Genomic DNA, 19083 nt, shown 5'->3' with positions numbered 1-19083 from the left:
TTCATTAAGATTTAAGATTTGGTTGAGGTCAGGGAGTAAGGGAGGGGACAATGGGCAATTAATTCAATATAAGAGTTATCAAAGAAAGGGCATGAAATCCAGTTTAATCCAATAAATTTGTAGGAAATTATAAAGGGATTGTTAATTGAATAATAGATTTCCATAGCGTCATGTAAAGTGAAATCACAACTTGTTTTTGATGAAATATATTGAGGTTTTTTGGTGTGATTTTTATATTAAAAGATTATTGGACCCGGCCAGCTGCTAGCAAGAATATGACTGCCCCTTTTTATTCTGTTTATTTCCCTTGCCCCCACCTCCCTTCTCCCCGTCAGCTACATTCCAAACTAACACAACGAGTGTTTATTTCCCTCCCCCCCACTTCCCTTATCCCTTCTCCCCGTCTGCAATATTCAAAACACACATAACGAGTAGCGGCATTCTATGCGCAAGTCCCCAAACTCAGTCAGAAACTGCTAAATTCTTGCACATTCCCTTTAAGCCAGTCCCCAAAGTCTGAGACTCCTAAAAATTGAATATTCGATCCATTGTCCCCTCCCTTACTCCCTGGGTTGAGGTGCTTTTTTGTGCCGTTACTTATGAATGATGTCATCCTTTTTAAAATTACAGCTGATTTTAAGCTTCATCCTGCAAATCATTCTGCAAACAAGGATGATAACATCCATGAAAGCGAAGCTCTGAAATGGAAGAACGAATATTAACACTTGTGGAGTATCAGAACAGTAGCAGAATATTCTTGCATTAAGTTTAAACAAAATTATAAGTAATTTTTTTAGCAAAACTACCTAAATACATGATACTGTATAAGGACATACTTACATTTTTAGGACTTATTTATAAAGATGCTTCGCTTATAACTTTATGCCTTGTTGTATTAGTATCAGTATACCAAAAATCAGATGAATCGGATAATCTTAACATAAAAAATTAGTTGTCAAAATAGTATAAAAATCAACATGTTTTAAACGGACTTTCTGTAAATAATTATAGAGTTGCTGCGCTTTCTAAATCATACTTAACTGTTATAGGAATCATCATGCAAAGTTTGAAATCGATAGGGCAATTCTAACCAGTTTAAATTAACGAAAATAGCTAACCATAACGGATGTTCGGACAGACGGACCGACCCTAATTATAGAAAAGCTTTACTTTTAATAAGGAAAGATAAGAAAAGTTATAAATATGTATAATTTCACTTTATCTTTCTCTATTTATCATCTGAACTTCATATTCACTAGACGAGGTAATTGTTTTTTATATCTTAATAACTATTACAAAATCGTTTTAAATATTATACTTTTCTATAATTAGGGTCGGTCCGTCCGTACGTATCGATCAGCTCTGTTAGACATTAATAGAATTGTCTAATCGATTTCAAACTTTGCATGATGATTTCTATAAAAGTTAGGTACGATTTAGGAAGTGTAGCAACTCTATTACCAGATAGTTCGTTCGTCTATCTAAATCTAAATTTTTAACTTTTTTGACAACAACTTGAAATTTTTCTTTTACTGTCTCCTGAACTAGCGGCTTCGCCCATAGCCTCTAGAGGCTTTGCCCCAAGAGGTTAGATCAACCTAATTTTTCGTATTTTAGATTTAAAAGAAACATTTTTAATTTTTCTTTGGGGGTGGGGGCAATGGGGGGCTGAGCGTTAGTCGACCCCACTATTTTAGTTTTAGTTTGAAAAATAATTTTATTTGGGGGGGGAGGGGTTAGGGGTGTCCCAACCCACAAAAAAATAGTTATAAACCTTCCCGGGACCTATGAGAAGCTACCCTGTAAAGGAGAACCGATCGGTTCAGCGGTTAGCGAGATCCTTTGGTACAAACATAAAAAAAACATCGTTCTACTTTGTAATTTAAACTAGCGGCTTCGCCCCTAGCCTCTAGGGGCTTTGCCCCAAGAGGTATAATTACATCTTCTATTACTTACCCAGCAGAACGGATCGCAAATTTTCGCACCTACCCAGCAGAAAAACATTTTCTCGTTTAAAAAACTAATTCTCAAAATTCGTAAAAAAAAATAATCTAATAGTCTAAATAGTCTGCGGCAGCCTGTATCAGAGCAGAATAAAAATTAAGGGGGGGATTTTTTGTTTTTTGGGGGTTAGGTGTGTCCCACCCCCCAAGAAAATAGCTTAAAACCACCACAGGACCAATAGGTATATACCCTCAAGAGTAGAATCCGATCGGTTCAGTGGTTACCGAGATCTTAAGTTTCAGATGGATGGACGGACGGACAGACAGACAGACAGACATCATACTACTTTGTATTATTTACTAGCGGCTGCGCCCCTAGCATCTAGGGGATCTATATTCGGAGGGCACAAAAATAGTCTAAAACCATCTCAGAGCCTATAAGAGGTTTCACTGTAATGAAGAACCATATCGGTTCAGCGGCTAGCGAGATTATTTGCTACAGACAAAAATGCTTATTACTTTATATTATAGGATAACGAAATATTAAAAAAAATATGTAAAACTTTGTTTAGTCTTACAAATTAAAGTTCTTTTACTGCCCGTTTGGCCTTCCTTTTTATTTTAAAGCCTTTTATGTCATCCTTGTTTTTAAAAGCGAAGCTTTTCTATAATTAGGGTCGGTCCGTCCTTCTGTACGTCCCTCCGTAACGGATAGCTTTGTTTTGTTAATTTAGGCATGTTAGAATTGTTCTATCGATTTAAAATTTTGCATGGTGATCCCTTTAATAGTTTGGTACGATTTAGAAAGCGTAGTAACTCTATAATCATCACCAAAATGTCCGTACGTCCGTTTTAAACATTTTGATTTTTTTACTTTTTTAACAACTAATTTTTATGTGATCTAATCATCCGATTGATCTGATTTTTTGTATATTGATTCTGGGACAACAAAGTATAATGTAATAAGCGAAGCAAATCTATAATCAAGTCCTAAAAATGTAAGTATGTTCATAAACATTATCCTGAATCAAGCAGTTTTTCAACAAATTTACTTACAGTTTTGCTTTGACTCTTATACTTTATCTTTATATTGTGATATTTCAGTTCTGACAATATAAAAGTGTTAATGTCCGTTTCAGTGCTTCGTTTTTATGGATGTTGTCATCCTTGTTATTATTAAACTTTTGGTAAATATCTATCTAAATTGAACTTTTATAACAAGTTGAATTAGGACATGTCTAAATTTACCGTAGGATCATTTTTTCGTACAAACGAACAAATCGACCCTAATTACAGAAAAGCTCAGCTTTAGGTAAAGTTTTCAGAGGACCTTAATGTTATATCACAATACAAAGTTTGAAATTTATAGGACAATTATAATATGTCTAAATTAACGATATGAGCTAACCATCATTGATGGATGGATCGTTCCTAATTACAGAAAAGCTTTTAAAACAAGGATGACAACATCCATAAAAGCGAAGCTCTGAAACGGTAGGACAAACGAACATTAACACTTGTAGATCAATCGGATTATTTTATCACATAATTTTTTTTTGTTAAAATAGTTAAAAAGTCAACATGTTTAAAATTGACATACGGACATTCTGGTTACGATTATAGAATTGCTATGCTTTCTAAATCGTACCTAACTACTACAAGAATTACCTTGCCAAGTTTGAAATCGATAGGATTACCGTAAAAAGCTATCTGTTCCGGACGTATGGACAAACGGTCTGTCGGACGGACCGACCCTAATTATAGAATAGTTATTTCTCGTATTTTATTATAAACGGCTTTCTGCGGATATAGAATGTACAATTATAAGATTAAAACTAGTTTTTTTAGCCCCGTGGTGCCGAGGGAACCGGCTTAAAAAACTAGTTTTAATCTTATGATTGTACATTTCTATTTTCGTAGAAAACTGGATATAATACAATGCTAGACATAGCTTTTTTCCTATGGATGAGAACCGGTTCCTATCCACTGAATTTGAATGAATACGAGAATAGTTATTTCTCGTATCGTATTATAAACGGCTTTCCGCGGATATAGAGTGTACAATTATAAGATTAAAACTAGTTTTTTTAGCCCCGAGGTGCCGGAGGCACCGGCTAAAAAAACTGGTTTTAATCTTAAGATTGTACATTTCTATATTCGTAGAAAACTGGATATAATACGATGCTAAACATAGTTTTTTTGTATGGATGAGAACCGGTTCCTATCCACCGGATTCGAATGAATACGAGAAAAGCTTTTAAAAATAGTTTTATGTGATTTTAAGGTATTGTTTGTTGCCATGGCTGATAATCTTCACCAAGGATTCCTTCTTCACCTAGAGGTGGGTTATTTTAACTTATATAGTAAAAGTTATTTATCGCGTCGGATTATAGACAACTTTCCGCGGATATTCAAATAAAAATTTTAACCTTGACAAAACTGGTATTAATTTTATATTTGTGGAAAATTGTCTAGAATATCATCCTTATACTAAAGTAACAGGATGTCTATGTGATTGTGTGTCTGTACCGAAGGATCTCGCTAACTGCTGAACCGATCGGGTTCTCCTTAACAGGGTAGTTTCTCATAGGTCCCGGAAAGGTTTATAACTATTTTCTTTGGGGGTGGGACACCCCCAACCCCCCCAAAATATGAAAAATCCCCCCCCGAAATTTTTTTTTTAATGTTTTTAACTAAAATAAAAATGAGGGGGGGGGCAGTTACCCCTCCCAATAAAAAAAAAATTCGCCCCCCCCCCAACAATTTTTTTACTTTTTCTTATAAAATCTAAAATAAGAAATTGGGTTAATAAATTCGACTTTCTCCTCTCAAGTGCCCCTGGATGCCTCTAGGGGCGTAGCCGCTAGTATGAGATATGATATTACAGTATGACAGAGAACCGGTTCAAATCCAGTGGATATTAGTTGGTTTCAAGGCCATACAGGAAAAAATTTACCAAGAACCATTTTTGTCCCAATATTTGGATGACTTGGCTTAATTGCAGCTAGGCTGGACCACAAATAAAATAATTACATTCATTTACGTTGAGTTAATTTAAAGGGCGAATATAGGTTCGATATGATATGAGCTTATATCAAAGGTGCCATTACATACTTTTAGAATATCTATGCCAAATTTAATAATTCAAAAAAATCCTTAAGTAGATTTTGCAATTTTCTGTTTCAATTGAACATATAATAAATGAGATTGCTGACAAAATCGATTATTTTAGTCCTTTACAAGACTTTTTTTGACTATTTTGCTTAAGTTTGATTGACTATTACATTGGCACACATCTTAAATGATAATCTAAATGTTTATTATTTTAGATTAAATACTATTTTATTTCATTTTTAAAAAGTGTAAAGATAATTTGCGTAGAAGTGAGTCAGGAATATTGACTAGGGTAAATAATACGTCTTAAAGTTTATTTTCTGTACAAAGATAATTGATTAAATCTAGATGATATAAACACCCTTAATTACGCATTTTCAACACAGCCACAAAAAAATAGGGATTTGAAATCATTCTTCCTCCAAGAAAATTTTATTGATTATTTTTTTTTTACTTTTTACATTATTTGATGTTTTTTTAACTTTTAAATATTTTACTTTATATATTTTGTATGAAGGTAAAAGGAGGGTATATTTACCCCTAATTAATTCCCAAAACCTTTTTCTCATTTATTTGTACTGCAAAATAACAACAGTATTTAGGCAAACTCTACACGCATCCTGTTGTGAATATGGGTATGTTAGGGAACCACTCCTCTGACGTCACAAATTAGCCCAAATGGCTAGGTTTTTAGCTATAACGGCCTTATCCAATGGAATATCTTTATTTGCTTGAGTTATTCATAATGTATATACTTGCACCTTTGATATAAGCTCATATCATATCCAACCTATATTCGCCCTTTAAGGCTTGAAGAGCCTCGCCGGAATAGGTATAGAGTCCCACAGGTAAAGAATTGTTTTACGGCAGTATCTGGAGCAGGGATAAGGGATAGGAAACCTGGCCATTAATTAGGTCCCGGCCTAGATTCTAAAGGGATATTGCAACTATTACAAATTCCTATCAATCTGGTGGACGCTCCCAAGTAGCTATTGCTCTAAACCAATAAGAATCGGCCTGTTTTGTATCAACCAATCACCAATTGGCGGAAATTTTAGAAGCAGACAATTCTAGAAAAAATAATGATTTGTCTGCTACGAAAAAATAAATATAAATGGTGTTAGATCACATTAGTTTAATTATTAAATCTGCTTAGAGTTAAACATTAAAAAAGGGCCATATAGAAAAAACAAAAATAACGGGATTATTTTTTTTGGAATGAAGGTAGCTATGAATTTTCATTTGATAGTTTATAAATTAGATGTTGTATTTTGAATTTTAAAAATTTAATACGGAATTGATACAACACCTTAACCCTAATATTTGTACAATACAACACAGTACAGATATATCATTACATTATAGTATCCAAAGAACTTGATAGAATGTTACCCAAGTGCATATTTATTTATTTATTTTGAATTTTAATTAGCAATGAAATTTTAAAATAAAATTTTTACTCATTATAAAAATGCAAATAATACAAACTAAAATTGGGAAACCCAACGATAGCTTTCTGACAGTTTAAATTACCAAAGTAAAAGATAAAAAAATTTGGGGAGAGAAAAAACTTCATTTTAACAAAAGCCATTAATATATAGATTTATAAAAAGTTATGTTTTTTACTTTAAACTAGCTACCTGAATTTGATTCTATACTTTATCTACACACACACACACACAGATTTTTCATTAGGGTTAAGGGCGAACCACTGCGCCATCCCAAAACTGGTTTATTAGGCCTAGGCTTGAAATAGGCCTGAAATAATATTTTCCTACGTTTCCCTTCCCTTATCCCTGATCTGGAGACTCAACAAAGTTTCTTTATACAGGATGCTGATGAGTTTAAGACTCTTCCTCTGGTGGCCTTCAGGAGGATTCTGTATTTCCTAACAGTTAAGGAAATAAAACTACTGAGAAGGGTCTCACCTTGGTAGGTTAATACCTTTTTTTTTCAAGTCATGCTTTCTGTTAGTCTTTTATTACTATTGTTGGTTTTCATAAAGGGGGGGGGGTTTAATGCAACCATCTCGTAATCAATGTATAAATGGCACTTAGAATTCAAATTTCGATCTGAAATTATGCATGAGTAATCCTTGGTAGGTCTATTTTCCCTAAATCGAACAAAAAGTTGGAAAAATAACGGCTAACAGCTGGTGGCTCAGCAGTTTAGCCATTTTTTGGGCTATTTTCAATGCAAATCATCACGAAACCTATTTCCACATAATACTATTTTCTGCTCCAAAATGTTTTCAAACAGTTCTAGCCGGTAGTTGCTGGTACTAGAAATCTGAAAATGTTGTTTTTGTATCATTTCACATGATTTAAAGCAAAAATATGTTTTAAAAAGTTGATTCCTATGTAATTTATGACAGATTTGCCCTAAAAATAGCCAAAAAAAGGCTAAACGGCTGAGCCGTTAGCCGTTACTTTTTCAACTTTTTTGTTCGATTTAGGGAAAATAGACATACCAAGGATTACTCATGCAGAATTTTAGATCAAATTCGGATATTTTTTTGGCCAGATACCAGATATCCGGCTAATTTCAAATGCCGGATATCCGGTATCCGGCATATATCCGGTTATCCGGCCAAATTACCGGATATTCGGCCGGATAACCGGCCAAATTATTACATATTAAAGTATCAATAAAGGATATAGTCCCTTTCGTGGCAACGCACCTTAAGAGGCGATTCGTTTTATTTTTTAAATTGCTTTTAATAAGTTATTTTAGGTTAGGTTAGGTTATATTTGGTAAGGTGATTTTCCCACAGGGTAAGGCAATTGGCCCTGCAAGATTAGAGTCCCCCGCGATGGGCTAGAAATAGGAGTTACGCTACTGTGAAAATACGAATAATTGCTCCTTAAAGGACGCCTGCAAGAAATAATACGCTTTAACTGCTGAAAGACTGCCACAAGAAGACCCAATACCCAAAATTTAAAGCCTTCAGCTTCAATAACAAAAAAGTTCTAGGCATTTCAAAATAGCATTTTATGTACAATGGAATTTTTGAAAGATTTTCAATGCTCATAAAAGAAAAAACAATATTAAATTACGTTGCGTAGACACAAAATTATAACCTTATCTTTGTCAGAAACTTAGATTGCCTGTAACTGATTACATTTTTACAATAAAAACACCACATTTATTAGTCAAAATCTATGAAAAAAATTCGATTTAAATTGCATTTTTAAACGAAAATCATAGCGGAAACAAAGGGGTAAACTAATACAAGCTTAGCTGTGATTGGTTGTTAAGCTGATTCAGCCTTCTGATTGGCTACAGTACATTCGGTACAACGCAAGTAAAACTTAATTTTTTTTAATGATTTTGACTATAAAAATGGGTATTTATATTGTAAAAATATAATTAGTTACTGGAAACCTAAATTTATGACAAAAATAAGCTTATAATTTTGTTTCTTGGCCACGTAGTTTAATTTTAAAGTTTTCAACATGAGCATTGCAATTCTTTCAAAATTTTCATTGTATATAAAATGACATTTTAAAATGCCTAGAACTTTTTTGTTATAGAAGCTAAAGGCTTCAAATTTGGGGTATTTGGTCTACTTGTGGCAGTCTTTCAGTAGTTAAAGCGTAGTATTTCTTGCAGGCTTCCTTTAAGGGGCGTTGCCATGAAAGGGACTATTCCCGCAAAAAAAATTTCTTCATTAACTGGTGTTTTATATTATACTAGCGTCTGCGTCCCTAGTATCTAGAGATATATATTAGAAGGGACATGAAAGTGCAGAAAAATAACTTAAAACCTTACAACGACTTTTTTATAAAAATTAAACAGCCTAAAACCACCCTGGGACTTATATGGTTCTCCTTTGAGTGAAGCTTCTTATAAGTTCAGCAGTTAGCAAGATCCTTTGCTACAGACAAAAAAAAAGCTTAGTAAATAAATCTAATTAACTATTACTACTCTCAATCTGTAATATCAATCTCTAACGGTTGGAGGATTGGCGGGGAGGTGGCGTTGAATACCTCCCCCCCCCCACAGTGGGATTTTTGGTCATTTTTTAAATTTCCTCAATTTTAAGTTAAATGTCCCAGGGGCTAGTATTACCATTCAAAAGTTGCCATGCAACAGATTTTTTTTATATACTACAAAATTAGGCAAAATACAGCCGTTTTGCTGAATTTGGTCAAAGGAATATTTTTAAAAAGTGAATTTTTTCATTAAAATCATCATACATTGCTTTTCCTACTTTTTCCTAGAGTAAATTGGTGTAAAAATCCGATTAAATGATATGTAACAATATTTCATTGATATATACAGATGTTTCTACTTTAAAATGCAAAGAAAAATAAGAAAAGTTGTCATAAATCTGTAATTTAAAATCCAAGAACACCTAATATTGCATCTTAAAATAACATGTATTTTTTACGTTTAAAGCTTTTTCTCACTTGGGGCTACGAGTTGCCAAATGTTATTTAGGCCCTGATTAAATTCAAGTATTCATAATTCAAGATTAGTTCATAACTCTTGGCAACTCATAGCCCCAAATGAGAAATCCAGCTTAGAAAATAGATACTGTGAAGTTGTATTAATATAAATTAAATACCATTATGAAGTCAAAATACGAAAAATTGATATAATTCAATAACACACATATTTAATCTTTAAAGGTTATCTTTCCATTTTTAATAGCGAAGCTATTCTGTAAATGATACGTCCGTCTGTCGGTACATCTGTCCGTTAGAAACAGTATTAGGGAAAACGTGAATTTCTTGGCTGCTATTTAAAGGACTTTATTACCATACTAAGAAGCATTCAGATTATAATTACTAAGTCCTTCAGTCTATCGGTAATGGTCTGACAACCAGTTGATTTATATTTGAACAAGGATGATAACATTCATAAAAGCAAAGCTCTGAAACTGGGTGACAGACGAACATTAACTCTTGTAGAGCGTGAATATGTAAAATATATATAAATAAGTTTTGTCAAAATTTTGCCTAAATTTGTTGCAAAAGTTCTTAAATATAAGATACTGTTTAAGGGTATACGGACATTGTTAGGAATTGATTATAGAGATGCTTCGCTTATAATATTGTACTTATAATATAAGTTAAAAATCAACATAAACGTATGGACATTCTGGTAATGATTATAGGGTTGATACGCTTTCCAAATCGTACAGAACTAATACAGGAATCAATAGAACAATTCTAACATGCCTAAGTTAACGAAAAAGCTAATGTTACGGACACAGGGACGTATGGACTGACCCTAATTATAGAAAAGCTTCGCTGTAATTTTAGATACAGCTTTTTTTTGGGGGGGGAGGGGTAGATATACCACACTTTTCTGGGATCTTGCCAGATCAAGTATCAACTGTGGGGAATACCAAAGGATGACTCCATGCAAAATTTGAGCCTGATCCGGCCAAAACCGGCCGTGATTTTTATAAAAAACCGTTTTTTTCCGGTTTTTAGGGGGTATCTGTAAATCGATTCAGCTGGAGCAAAACCGGTTGGAGGTACAAAAAATTTTACTTCACATGAAATTTAGCCAATGTAATTGCCTACAAAAATGTACTTCATCATCAACTTGATTGGACAACTCTTTCCCCTCCTAAATGTCCATTAAAATCTCGGAAACGGCAAAAATCGCCAAAAATCACGACTTCGGCGACGAATAACGGCTAAACGGTCAGCCGGAGGCGAATCAAACATAAGTAAAGAAATGTCTGCCTCAAAAAGTTGTTCAACATCAAAGAGATGCTTGAAGTCTCTAAAACGACTCCTTCCCCTCCTTTAAGGGGAAAAACTGAAAAAAACGTGATTTTCAAAAGTATGACCACTTCGTGGGTGTGGGGAGCACTGAACCCGTCACCCCAGGGTCACCAAATATAAAGTCTAGGCGGCCCACAATGCTGAATTTTAACCAAGTGAAAGTCTTGTGTCATTATCTCTTATGAGAAAAAAGTTATTAATTAATTAAAATTTCAAATTGTGATTTTTTGTTGGATTTCTTTGATGAAATGACAGGCCGGTCAATTTTTAGGCCATTTTTTGCGGTTTTTGGCCTGTCACGCCCAAACGGTTTGAGATAATCTCACAGGAACTTTTGCCCAACCTAAGTCTGGTTATTTGTGAGGTCTAAGAAAGAAAAAATCCCGGATTGGATGAAGCACGACGTTGCTGCGCGCCGTCAAAAATCGCTGGTTGGCTCATTTTGCCCCCTCAAACCCTCACCTTGTGCCATTTTTCTGTGTAAAGATTATTATTATAATCTTTACCGTAAGTCTGATTTTTTTCCCTAGACCTCACAAATAACCAGACTTAGGTTGGGCAAAAGGTCCCGTGAGATTATCTCAAACCGTTTGGGCGTGACAGGCCAAAAACCGCAAAAAATGGCCTAAAAATTGACTTTATATTTGGTGACCCTGGGGTGACGGGTTCAGTGCTCCCCACACCCACGAAGTGGTCATACTTTTGAAAATCACGTTTTTTCAGTTTTTCCCCTTAAAGGAGGGGAAGGAGTCGTTTTAGAGACTTCAAGCATCTCTTTGATGTTGAACAACTTTTTGAGGCAGACATTTCTTTACTTATGTTTAATTCGCCTCCGGCTGACCGTTTAGCCGTTATTCGCCGCCGAAGGCGTGATTTTTGGCGATTTTTGCCGTTTCCGAGATTTTAATGGACATTTAGGAGGGGAAAGAGTTGTCCAATCAAGTTGATGATGAAGTACATTTTTGTAGGCAATTACATTGGCTAAATTTCATGTGAAGTAAAATTTTTTGTACCTCCAACCGGTTTTGCTCCAGCTGAATCGATTTACAGATACCCCCTAAAAACCGGTTATAAAAATCACGGCCGGTTTTGGCCGGATCAGGCTCAAATTTTGCATGGAGTCATCCTTTGGTATTCCCCACAGTTGATACTTGATCTGGCAAGATCCCAGAAAAGTGTGGTATATCTAGGGAGGGGGTAAAGATTTACCTCATTGATGGTAATCTACACTATATAAAACTAACGTCTGTGCCCCTAGCATCTAGGTTATTCGAAGGGATATAGAAGGGCAGAAAAATAGCTTAAAACAATACTCAGGCTTATTTATAAAAACCATCCTATAAGAAGCTTCCCTCTAAAGAAGAACCATTTCGGTTCAGTGTTGAGTGAGATCCTTCACTGCACACAAAAAAAGCTTTATATTATAGGATATACTGAAAATATATATACAATGATTATTATGAATAGTTTTAGGAACAAAGCTGCTCAATTTTTATAAATGTGTGTATGTCTTCCTTTCTGTATTTCTGAAACATTTCAATTAAATTTGATTTATAAGCCACTATTTTTTTATGTCAGTCCTTTAACTTTGTTTAAAATACTTGATTTATATTGTTATTTCCTTTCAATGGCCTTGGTTTTCTAAATTTAATAGTAGTTCATGAATCCACATTCATTTACTGTAGGTATTACTTAAACTCTCCATCCAACTATTAAAATTTGAAAATAACAAGGATGAAAACATCCATTAAAGCGAAGCTCTGAAACGGTGGGACAAACGGATATTAACATTTATAAATTGTCATAAATAAATAATTAGAACACAAATGTATAAAAGTTTAACAGAATTGTAAGTAAAGAAGGTGTATCAACTATTTTTTTTATAGCTAGCCGGTTCTTTTAGTAAGTAGTAGATGTAAAATTTTTCATAGAATTCAGATATGCAATCGGTTTTTTTGTAGACCTCTTATTTTTTAAGTAATTTAAGTTTTAAAAAAAAAAAATTAAGTCGATTTTAAGGTACTAAAATGCAACAAAAAAAAGAAAGAAAATGGTCATTATGAACAAAAATAGTAAGATCTTTAATTTGACACCTTACTTTTTCAATTCTGTCAGGTAATTATTGAAAAAATCGATTTTTTTAAACCCACGAGAATAAAAACTTTGAACTTAATTTTATTATTTCACAAATAAAAAAATATGGGTTCATATATACCATTAGAATCAGAAAAATTTTACGAATCCATTGTAAGCAAAATTGAAAAAAAAAGTTTACAATATAGTATATAAACTACAATAAAAGGAATTATATGAAAATATCATATTATGTTGTACAGGCAACGTCTTAATTCTTCAATTGAGTATAAAAATGGGAAGGGGGTAAAGAGGGGGTAAAGAGGGGGTAAAAAAGGGAAAACAATAGTGTTGTCTGAACAAAAAAAATAATTGGCCATTTCTGTAATTTTTTAATTTTTTAATTTTTTTCAATTTTGCTTACAATGGATTCGTAATATTTTTCTGATTCTAATGGTATATATGAACCCATGTTTTTTATGTCTGTTTGAGAAAATATTTAGGTCTAAAGTTTTTATTATACCGAGGTTAAAAAAATAGATTTTTTCAATAATTACTCAACAGAATTTTAAAAGTAAGGTGTCAAATTAAAGATCTTACTATTTTTGTTCTTACTGACCATTTTCTTCTTTTATTTTGTTGCGTTTTAGTACCTTAAAACCGACTTAATTATTTTTTTAAAAAACTTAAATTACTTAAAAAATAAGAGGTCTACAAAAAAACCGATTGCATATTTGAATTCTATGAAAAATTTTACATCTACTACTTACTAAAAGAACCGGCTAGCTATAAAAAAAAAAGTTGATACAACTTCTTTGTTGAAAAACTGAATAATTACACGATAATTTTTAAGGACATTGTTAAAGGGCTCGGCAGCCTGTATACCTCAGGCAAACCTATTACAATTTTAAATGTCAACTAAAAGGTCGAACCTGACCCAAGTATGACAATCCCTCGTATCAAAGATCTTTTAAAGCATCAAAATGGGTTAAAATTTACAGCTTAGTCACAGCTGATGCGCAGCTGCCGAGCCCTGTATACTATTTATTGAAAGCATATAATATGTATATTAATCATATATGTACACCTTAAAAACTCTCCAAAAGTTTTAATTGAGGTCTAAGTCGATGTTAAAAAAATTTTCTTTTTAACAGAATAATATAAGAAATTTCGACTTTTTAACCATATGAGTAGATTAGTTCTAGGGACATTTTTCTTATTAAAATCACAATAATATGTATATAATATGTTATATTACATAAGCTATAACCTGTATATGAAAGGTTTTAACTTTATTTTTACATAGAATAAGCTTTTGTTGGCATTTGTGACTCATAAAGTTAAAAAATCCCCAAATCAGCCAAAAAACCCACTGTGCCCCCCTCTGATTTTTTTCTATCCCATTTTCTGTGAATAAAAGGTAGAGGGCTATAACTGAGTGGCCTTCGAAATATGGGTATGACACATAACTGAGAGTTGAAATTTTTTTAATACCTCCTTCCTGGCGGGCATATGATACTAGCAAATCTGGTAAGGTCATTTAGGTAAAAAGTAAAAATATTTTTTTACTTAAACAAAGCATTTCATGTTATTTAATATTAAAATATCCTATAGTCGTACATCCTCATATGTAATATAGGTGTTCAAGTCGATTTCAGGTTCCAGGTATAATCCTGTAAGTCCTGAACCTCCAGGTCTCCAGATATCTTTAAACAGTTCCTGTGACCGCAAATTTTTACTTGAAGATTTCAAATTTTAAACTTAGGCTTTTTTATATATCTTCATGACATATTACAATTTCATAAAATCTGTTGCCATTTACCTGCCAACCGTCGGTTTGCGGCTGGCAGCTGCCGAGTAATGCTACCACCGCCCAAATTTATGTTTTGAGATTTCTAATATAAAATTTACATAAACATATTCAGAAAAAATTGTTCTTCTAGCTTCAATAAAAAGAAAATTAAAGCCATTGAAGATTAAAAAAAACCAGAGATTTTTGTTGTAAAATATAAAAGATTATATTGCCGGATATCCGGCCGGATAGTTTCAATATCCGGTATCCGGCCGGATATCCGGCCACACCGGATATCCGGCCCAACCCTAATTTATACATTGATTACGAGATGGTTGCATTAACCCCCCCCCCTTCTGTAACACATTTACTTCTAAAATTACTCGGACTGTTCGTCTATTAATTTAATTTATAACAAGCTAATTTTGTCTATATAAATGTTATATATCTGGGCCATTTTTATCGTTAGACTTTCGATTTGTCAAACTTAAAAGTTTTGAATTTTAAATGTCTGACAACTAAAGGACAGTAATCAGTGGTGTGCGTAACTAAGAGGCAATTGTGGAAATCACCCCGCCCCCCCCCCCCCTCTAACCCAAAGGCTTTAAACGCCCCAACCTCCTAAATGCCAATAAGACGGATTTTCTATTGCTATGAAACAAATTTGAAACTGAAACTGCTGAAATAAGTATTGCTCTAGAAGATCCATTTATGGAGCTAGATAATGTTCAATACTTCATTTTAATACTCCCCCTCCCCAAAATGTAAAATATAAAAATTTAAGGTTGGACATCCTTAGAGAGGGGGGGGGGGATATATTTTCTTGAGTTCCCCTATTTTTAAAAGTGAAGCTTTTCTATAATTAGGGTCGGTCCGTACGTCCGTCCGTCCGTACGTACGTCCGTCACGGATAGCTTTTTTCGTTAATTTAGACATGTTAGAATTGTCCTATCGATTTCAAATTTTGCATGGTGCTTCCTTTAGTAGTTAGGTACGATTTAAAAAGCGTAGCAACTCTATAATCATTACCAAAATGTCCGTACGTCCATTTTAAACATGTTGATTTTTTTTACTTTTTTAAATAGCTTTTTTCGTTAATTTAGGCATGTTAGAATTGTCCTATCGATTTTAAATTTTGCATGGTGATTCCTGTAATAGTTAGGTACGAGTTAGAAAGCGTAGCAACTCTATAATCATTACCAGATTGTCCGTACGTTCATTTTAAACATGTTTAATTTTTTACATTTTTAACAACAAATTTGTATGTGACCTAATTATCCGATTGGTCTGATTTTTGGTATACTGATTCCTGGGACAACAAAGTACAATATTATAAGCGAAGCAACTCTATAATCAAGTCCTAAAAAAGTAAGTATGTCCATAATCATTATCCTATATCAAGCAGTTTTTCAACAAATTTACTTACAATTTTGCTTTGACTCTTATATATTCGCATTCTGATTATTCAGTTCTGACATTATACAAGTGTTAATGTCTGTTTGTCCTACCGTTTCAGAGCTTCGCTTTTATGGATGTTGTCATCCTTGTTCAAATATGTTTTATAGGTAACCCTCCCTCCATTCAGTAAATAATAGGGGATAGGGGAGGAATGTGGTCATGTTTTAGGAAAAACTAATCCTGTTAATTTAGGTTTTTTGAGAGAGTATCAAATGAATTTAAACAGCTTTTTGGAACCTACCAAATAGAAATAACAAGGCGGGACTTTGTTGAGATTCAAAGAACTCTTGAAGTTGCTATGAAGAGACCTTACGGACTTGATATTAAACTAAATCTTGACCTTTGGTTTTTACATTCAGCTGATGAATTGATTAAGTCATGTAATGAAACTCTTACTGAATTAAAGTTGAAAGAAATGAATGTTCTAAATGTGGCTGTTATCAACAGTATTCAGTTACCAAATCTTAAAGTACTTCATCTAAAAAGCATTTTAGCTGGAAATGTTGTTCTAGCATTGATTAAGTCATGCAAAGAAACTCTCACTGAATTAAAGATGGTAGACATTAATTTTCCTGTTATCAAGAGTATTCAGTTTCAAAATCTTAAAGTACTTCATCTAGAGAGAATTTTCAATAAGTGGGCTGTCCTAGCATTGATTGAGTCATGCCAAGAAACTCTCACAGAATTAAGGTTGGTGAATATTGATGTTGAAAATGTAGCTGTTATCAAGAGTATTCAGTTTCCAAATCTTAAAGTACTTCATCTAGAGAGAATTTTCAATAAGTGGGCTGTCCTAGCATTGATTAATTCATGCAAAGAAACTCTTACTGAATTAAAGGTGAAAGAAAGTAGAAATCTAAGTGAAGATGAAATAAACAATATCAAGACACCAAATCTTGAAATACTTGAATTTAAGAAATATTATTATTGTAACTATCAATATTATGATGATTATTCTGATTAAAAATTATCTTTTAGTAGAAATATAAGTAGTATAATTCTTTGATTTCTAGATTCTTAGCTAAACAACCTTTTAAATTGCAAAATGAATATATAGAGCTGTTTTGTAATAGAAATGTAAAAAAAACATGATAATTATTATTATTTGTTATGTGTGTCATAAACTATATAAATAAATAGAACAAAACAGTTATTTAGAATATTTTGCAGAATGTTAAAATAAATTTTTTGTTACTCTCTGAAACACCGTTCGTTGTTTGAGCTATTAAATAAATTCAAAATAGGTAAGAAGAAAAAAAAGATAGTTTAAAAAAACACAAAGTTTTGTAATAAATTGTATTTTTTTTAAAGCGAAGCTTTTCTATAATTAGGGTCGGTCTAGCCGTACGTCCGTCCGTAATGAATAGCTTTTTTCGTTTATTTAGGCATGTTAGAATTTTCCAATCAATTCCAAACTTTGCATGGTGATTCCTTTAGTAGTTAGGTACGATTTAGAAAGCGTAGCAACTTTATAATCATTACTAAAATGTCCGTACGTCCATTTTAAACATGTTGACTTTTTTTACTTTTTTAACAATGAATTTTTATGTGATCTAATTATCCGATTGATCTGATTTTTGGTATATTGATTCCTGGGACAACAAAGTATAATTTTATAAGCAAAGCAACTCTATAATCAAGTCCTAAAAATGTAAGTATGTCCATAAATATTTTCCTGTATCAAGCAGTTTTTTAACAAATTTAATTATAATTTTGCTTCGACTCTTTTATATCTATATTCTGATTATTCGGTTCTGACACTATACAAGTGTTAATGTCCGTTTTCCTACTGTTTCAGTGCTTCGCTTTTATGGATGTTGTCACAGCTTATACCAATAACGAAATTAATTCGGAAAAAAATCACGAAACCTATACGTGTTTTTCAGCTGTCGTTGGGGGGCAACACATCGTAAAATTGACGACCTCTCCATTTTCCCCCCAAATATTATTTTAGATTTATTTTGCTTGTTGGTTATACCTTATTCCTGATGTTGTCATCCTTGTTTTGACAGGGAAAAATGGATGAATCAATGGGAAATCAAACAGTCATTGTCCTATACTTCCAATTAACTTATTCGGCGATTTAAAATATTTCAATCATGTAATCATGTAGGAAAAGCAATCCATGATTAGACATATTGAATAGGTATTTAAGGCGTCGTATTATAGACAGCTTTCCGCGGTTATTAAAATTATAAACCGTTTTTGTTGCCCCTAAAGTGCCGAAGGCCCAGTCTAAAAAGCTGGTTAACTTTATGAATTTTATTTTAGTGAGATGCTATACATGATTTTTCAGTACGGCTGAGACTCGGTTCTAATTCAGCGGATATACACCGGTTTCGAAGCCATTCTAGAAATTGCTTTATAAATGTCAATGTTAGCAGACTAAATAGATGGCAATTTTTCAACTGTCATAATATCCACGCATATTCTATATCCATTTAACGAACAAAGATTTTGTACACCCTATACTTAGATAGATGAACCAAGAACGATTATAACCAATGCAATGTAGGCCACGATCTTTAACTAATTCAGTTGGTTTAAATAAAAAAAACTTCTCAATGCATTTAATATTTATGAATTTAGAATGATTTTTATAGTAGCTAAATATTGATCATACTGTCTATGTAATTACTAGAATAGTTTCCGCGGCTATTAAAATGAAATACAATAAGATAAAAACTAGTTTTGTTATGATTTTATTTTAATACTCGTGGAAAATTGTCTGTAATACGATGCTATACATGATTTTTTGGTATGGCTGAGAACCGATTCTAATCGGTTTCGCAAAGTTTTAAGGGGATGATAATATTAACATTAACTATCATCAAAATATTATAAAGCTTAATCCTACAAAATGCTTTGACTTGATGAGTAGTTTTGCAATAGCAACAAAAAAATAATTATGCACCAAAGCAAGATGTAAAATTTATTGAAAAAAATGATTTAAAGCGCA

The 19083-nt window shown here is 32.9% G+C and overlaps 3 protein-coding genes across 3 annotated transcripts in view; all 3 read left to right on the top strand.

Annotated features, from left to right (window-relative positions):
• The window catches only part of LOC145330225 (ankyrin repeat domain-containing protein 13C), a 526153-nt gene that overhangs the window by 184486 nt on the left and 322584 nt on the right, over positions 1 to 19083 (top strand). The window lies entirely within an intron of this gene.
• MED1 (Mediator complex subunit 1) overlaps positions 1 to 19083 on the top strand; it is a 509044-nt gene that overhangs the window by 184487 nt on the left and 305474 nt on the right. The window lies entirely within an intron of this gene.
• Positions 1227 to 17230, top strand: LOC145330217 (uncharacterized). Its single transcript, XM_080174826.1, has 4 exons — positions 1227 to 1264; positions 4228 to 4284; positions 6889 to 6989; positions 16317 to 17230. The coding sequence occupies exons 2-4, from the start codon at positions 4243 to 4245 to the stop codon at positions 17086 to 17088; spliced, it is 915 nt and encodes a 304-aa protein (XP_080030952.1). The 5' UTR covers positions 1227 to 1264; positions 4228 to 4242; the 3' UTR covers positions 17089 to 17230.

Source organism: Acartia tonsa, chromosome 10 (assembly GCF_053477335.1).
Source record: "Acartia tonsa isolate MP-2025a chromosome 10, ASM5347733v1, whole genome shotgun sequence".
In the NCBI taxonomy this organism is placed as follows: Eukaryota; Metazoa; Arthropoda; class Copepoda; order Calanoida; family Acartiidae; genus Acartia; species Acartia tonsa.
The sequence above is the reverse complement of the archived record's forward strand: the minus strand, read 5'-3'. Positions and strand labels throughout refer to the sequence as shown.

Bases quoted from the DNA above. Each gene is read 5' to 3' on its own strand.
- LOC145330217 (XM_080174826.1), top strand. From the start codon at position 4,243: ATGGCTGATAATCTTCACCAAGGATTCCTTCTTCACCTAGAG. The intron at 4,285-6,888 runs GTGGGTTATTTT...TTCTTTATACAG, and splicing joins GATTCCTTCTTCACCTAGAG to GATGCTGATGAGTTTAAGAC. The intron at 6,990-16,316 runs GTAGGTTAATAC...CTGTTAATTTAG, and splicing joins CTGAGAAGGGTCTCACCTTG to GTTTTTTGAGAGAGTATCAA.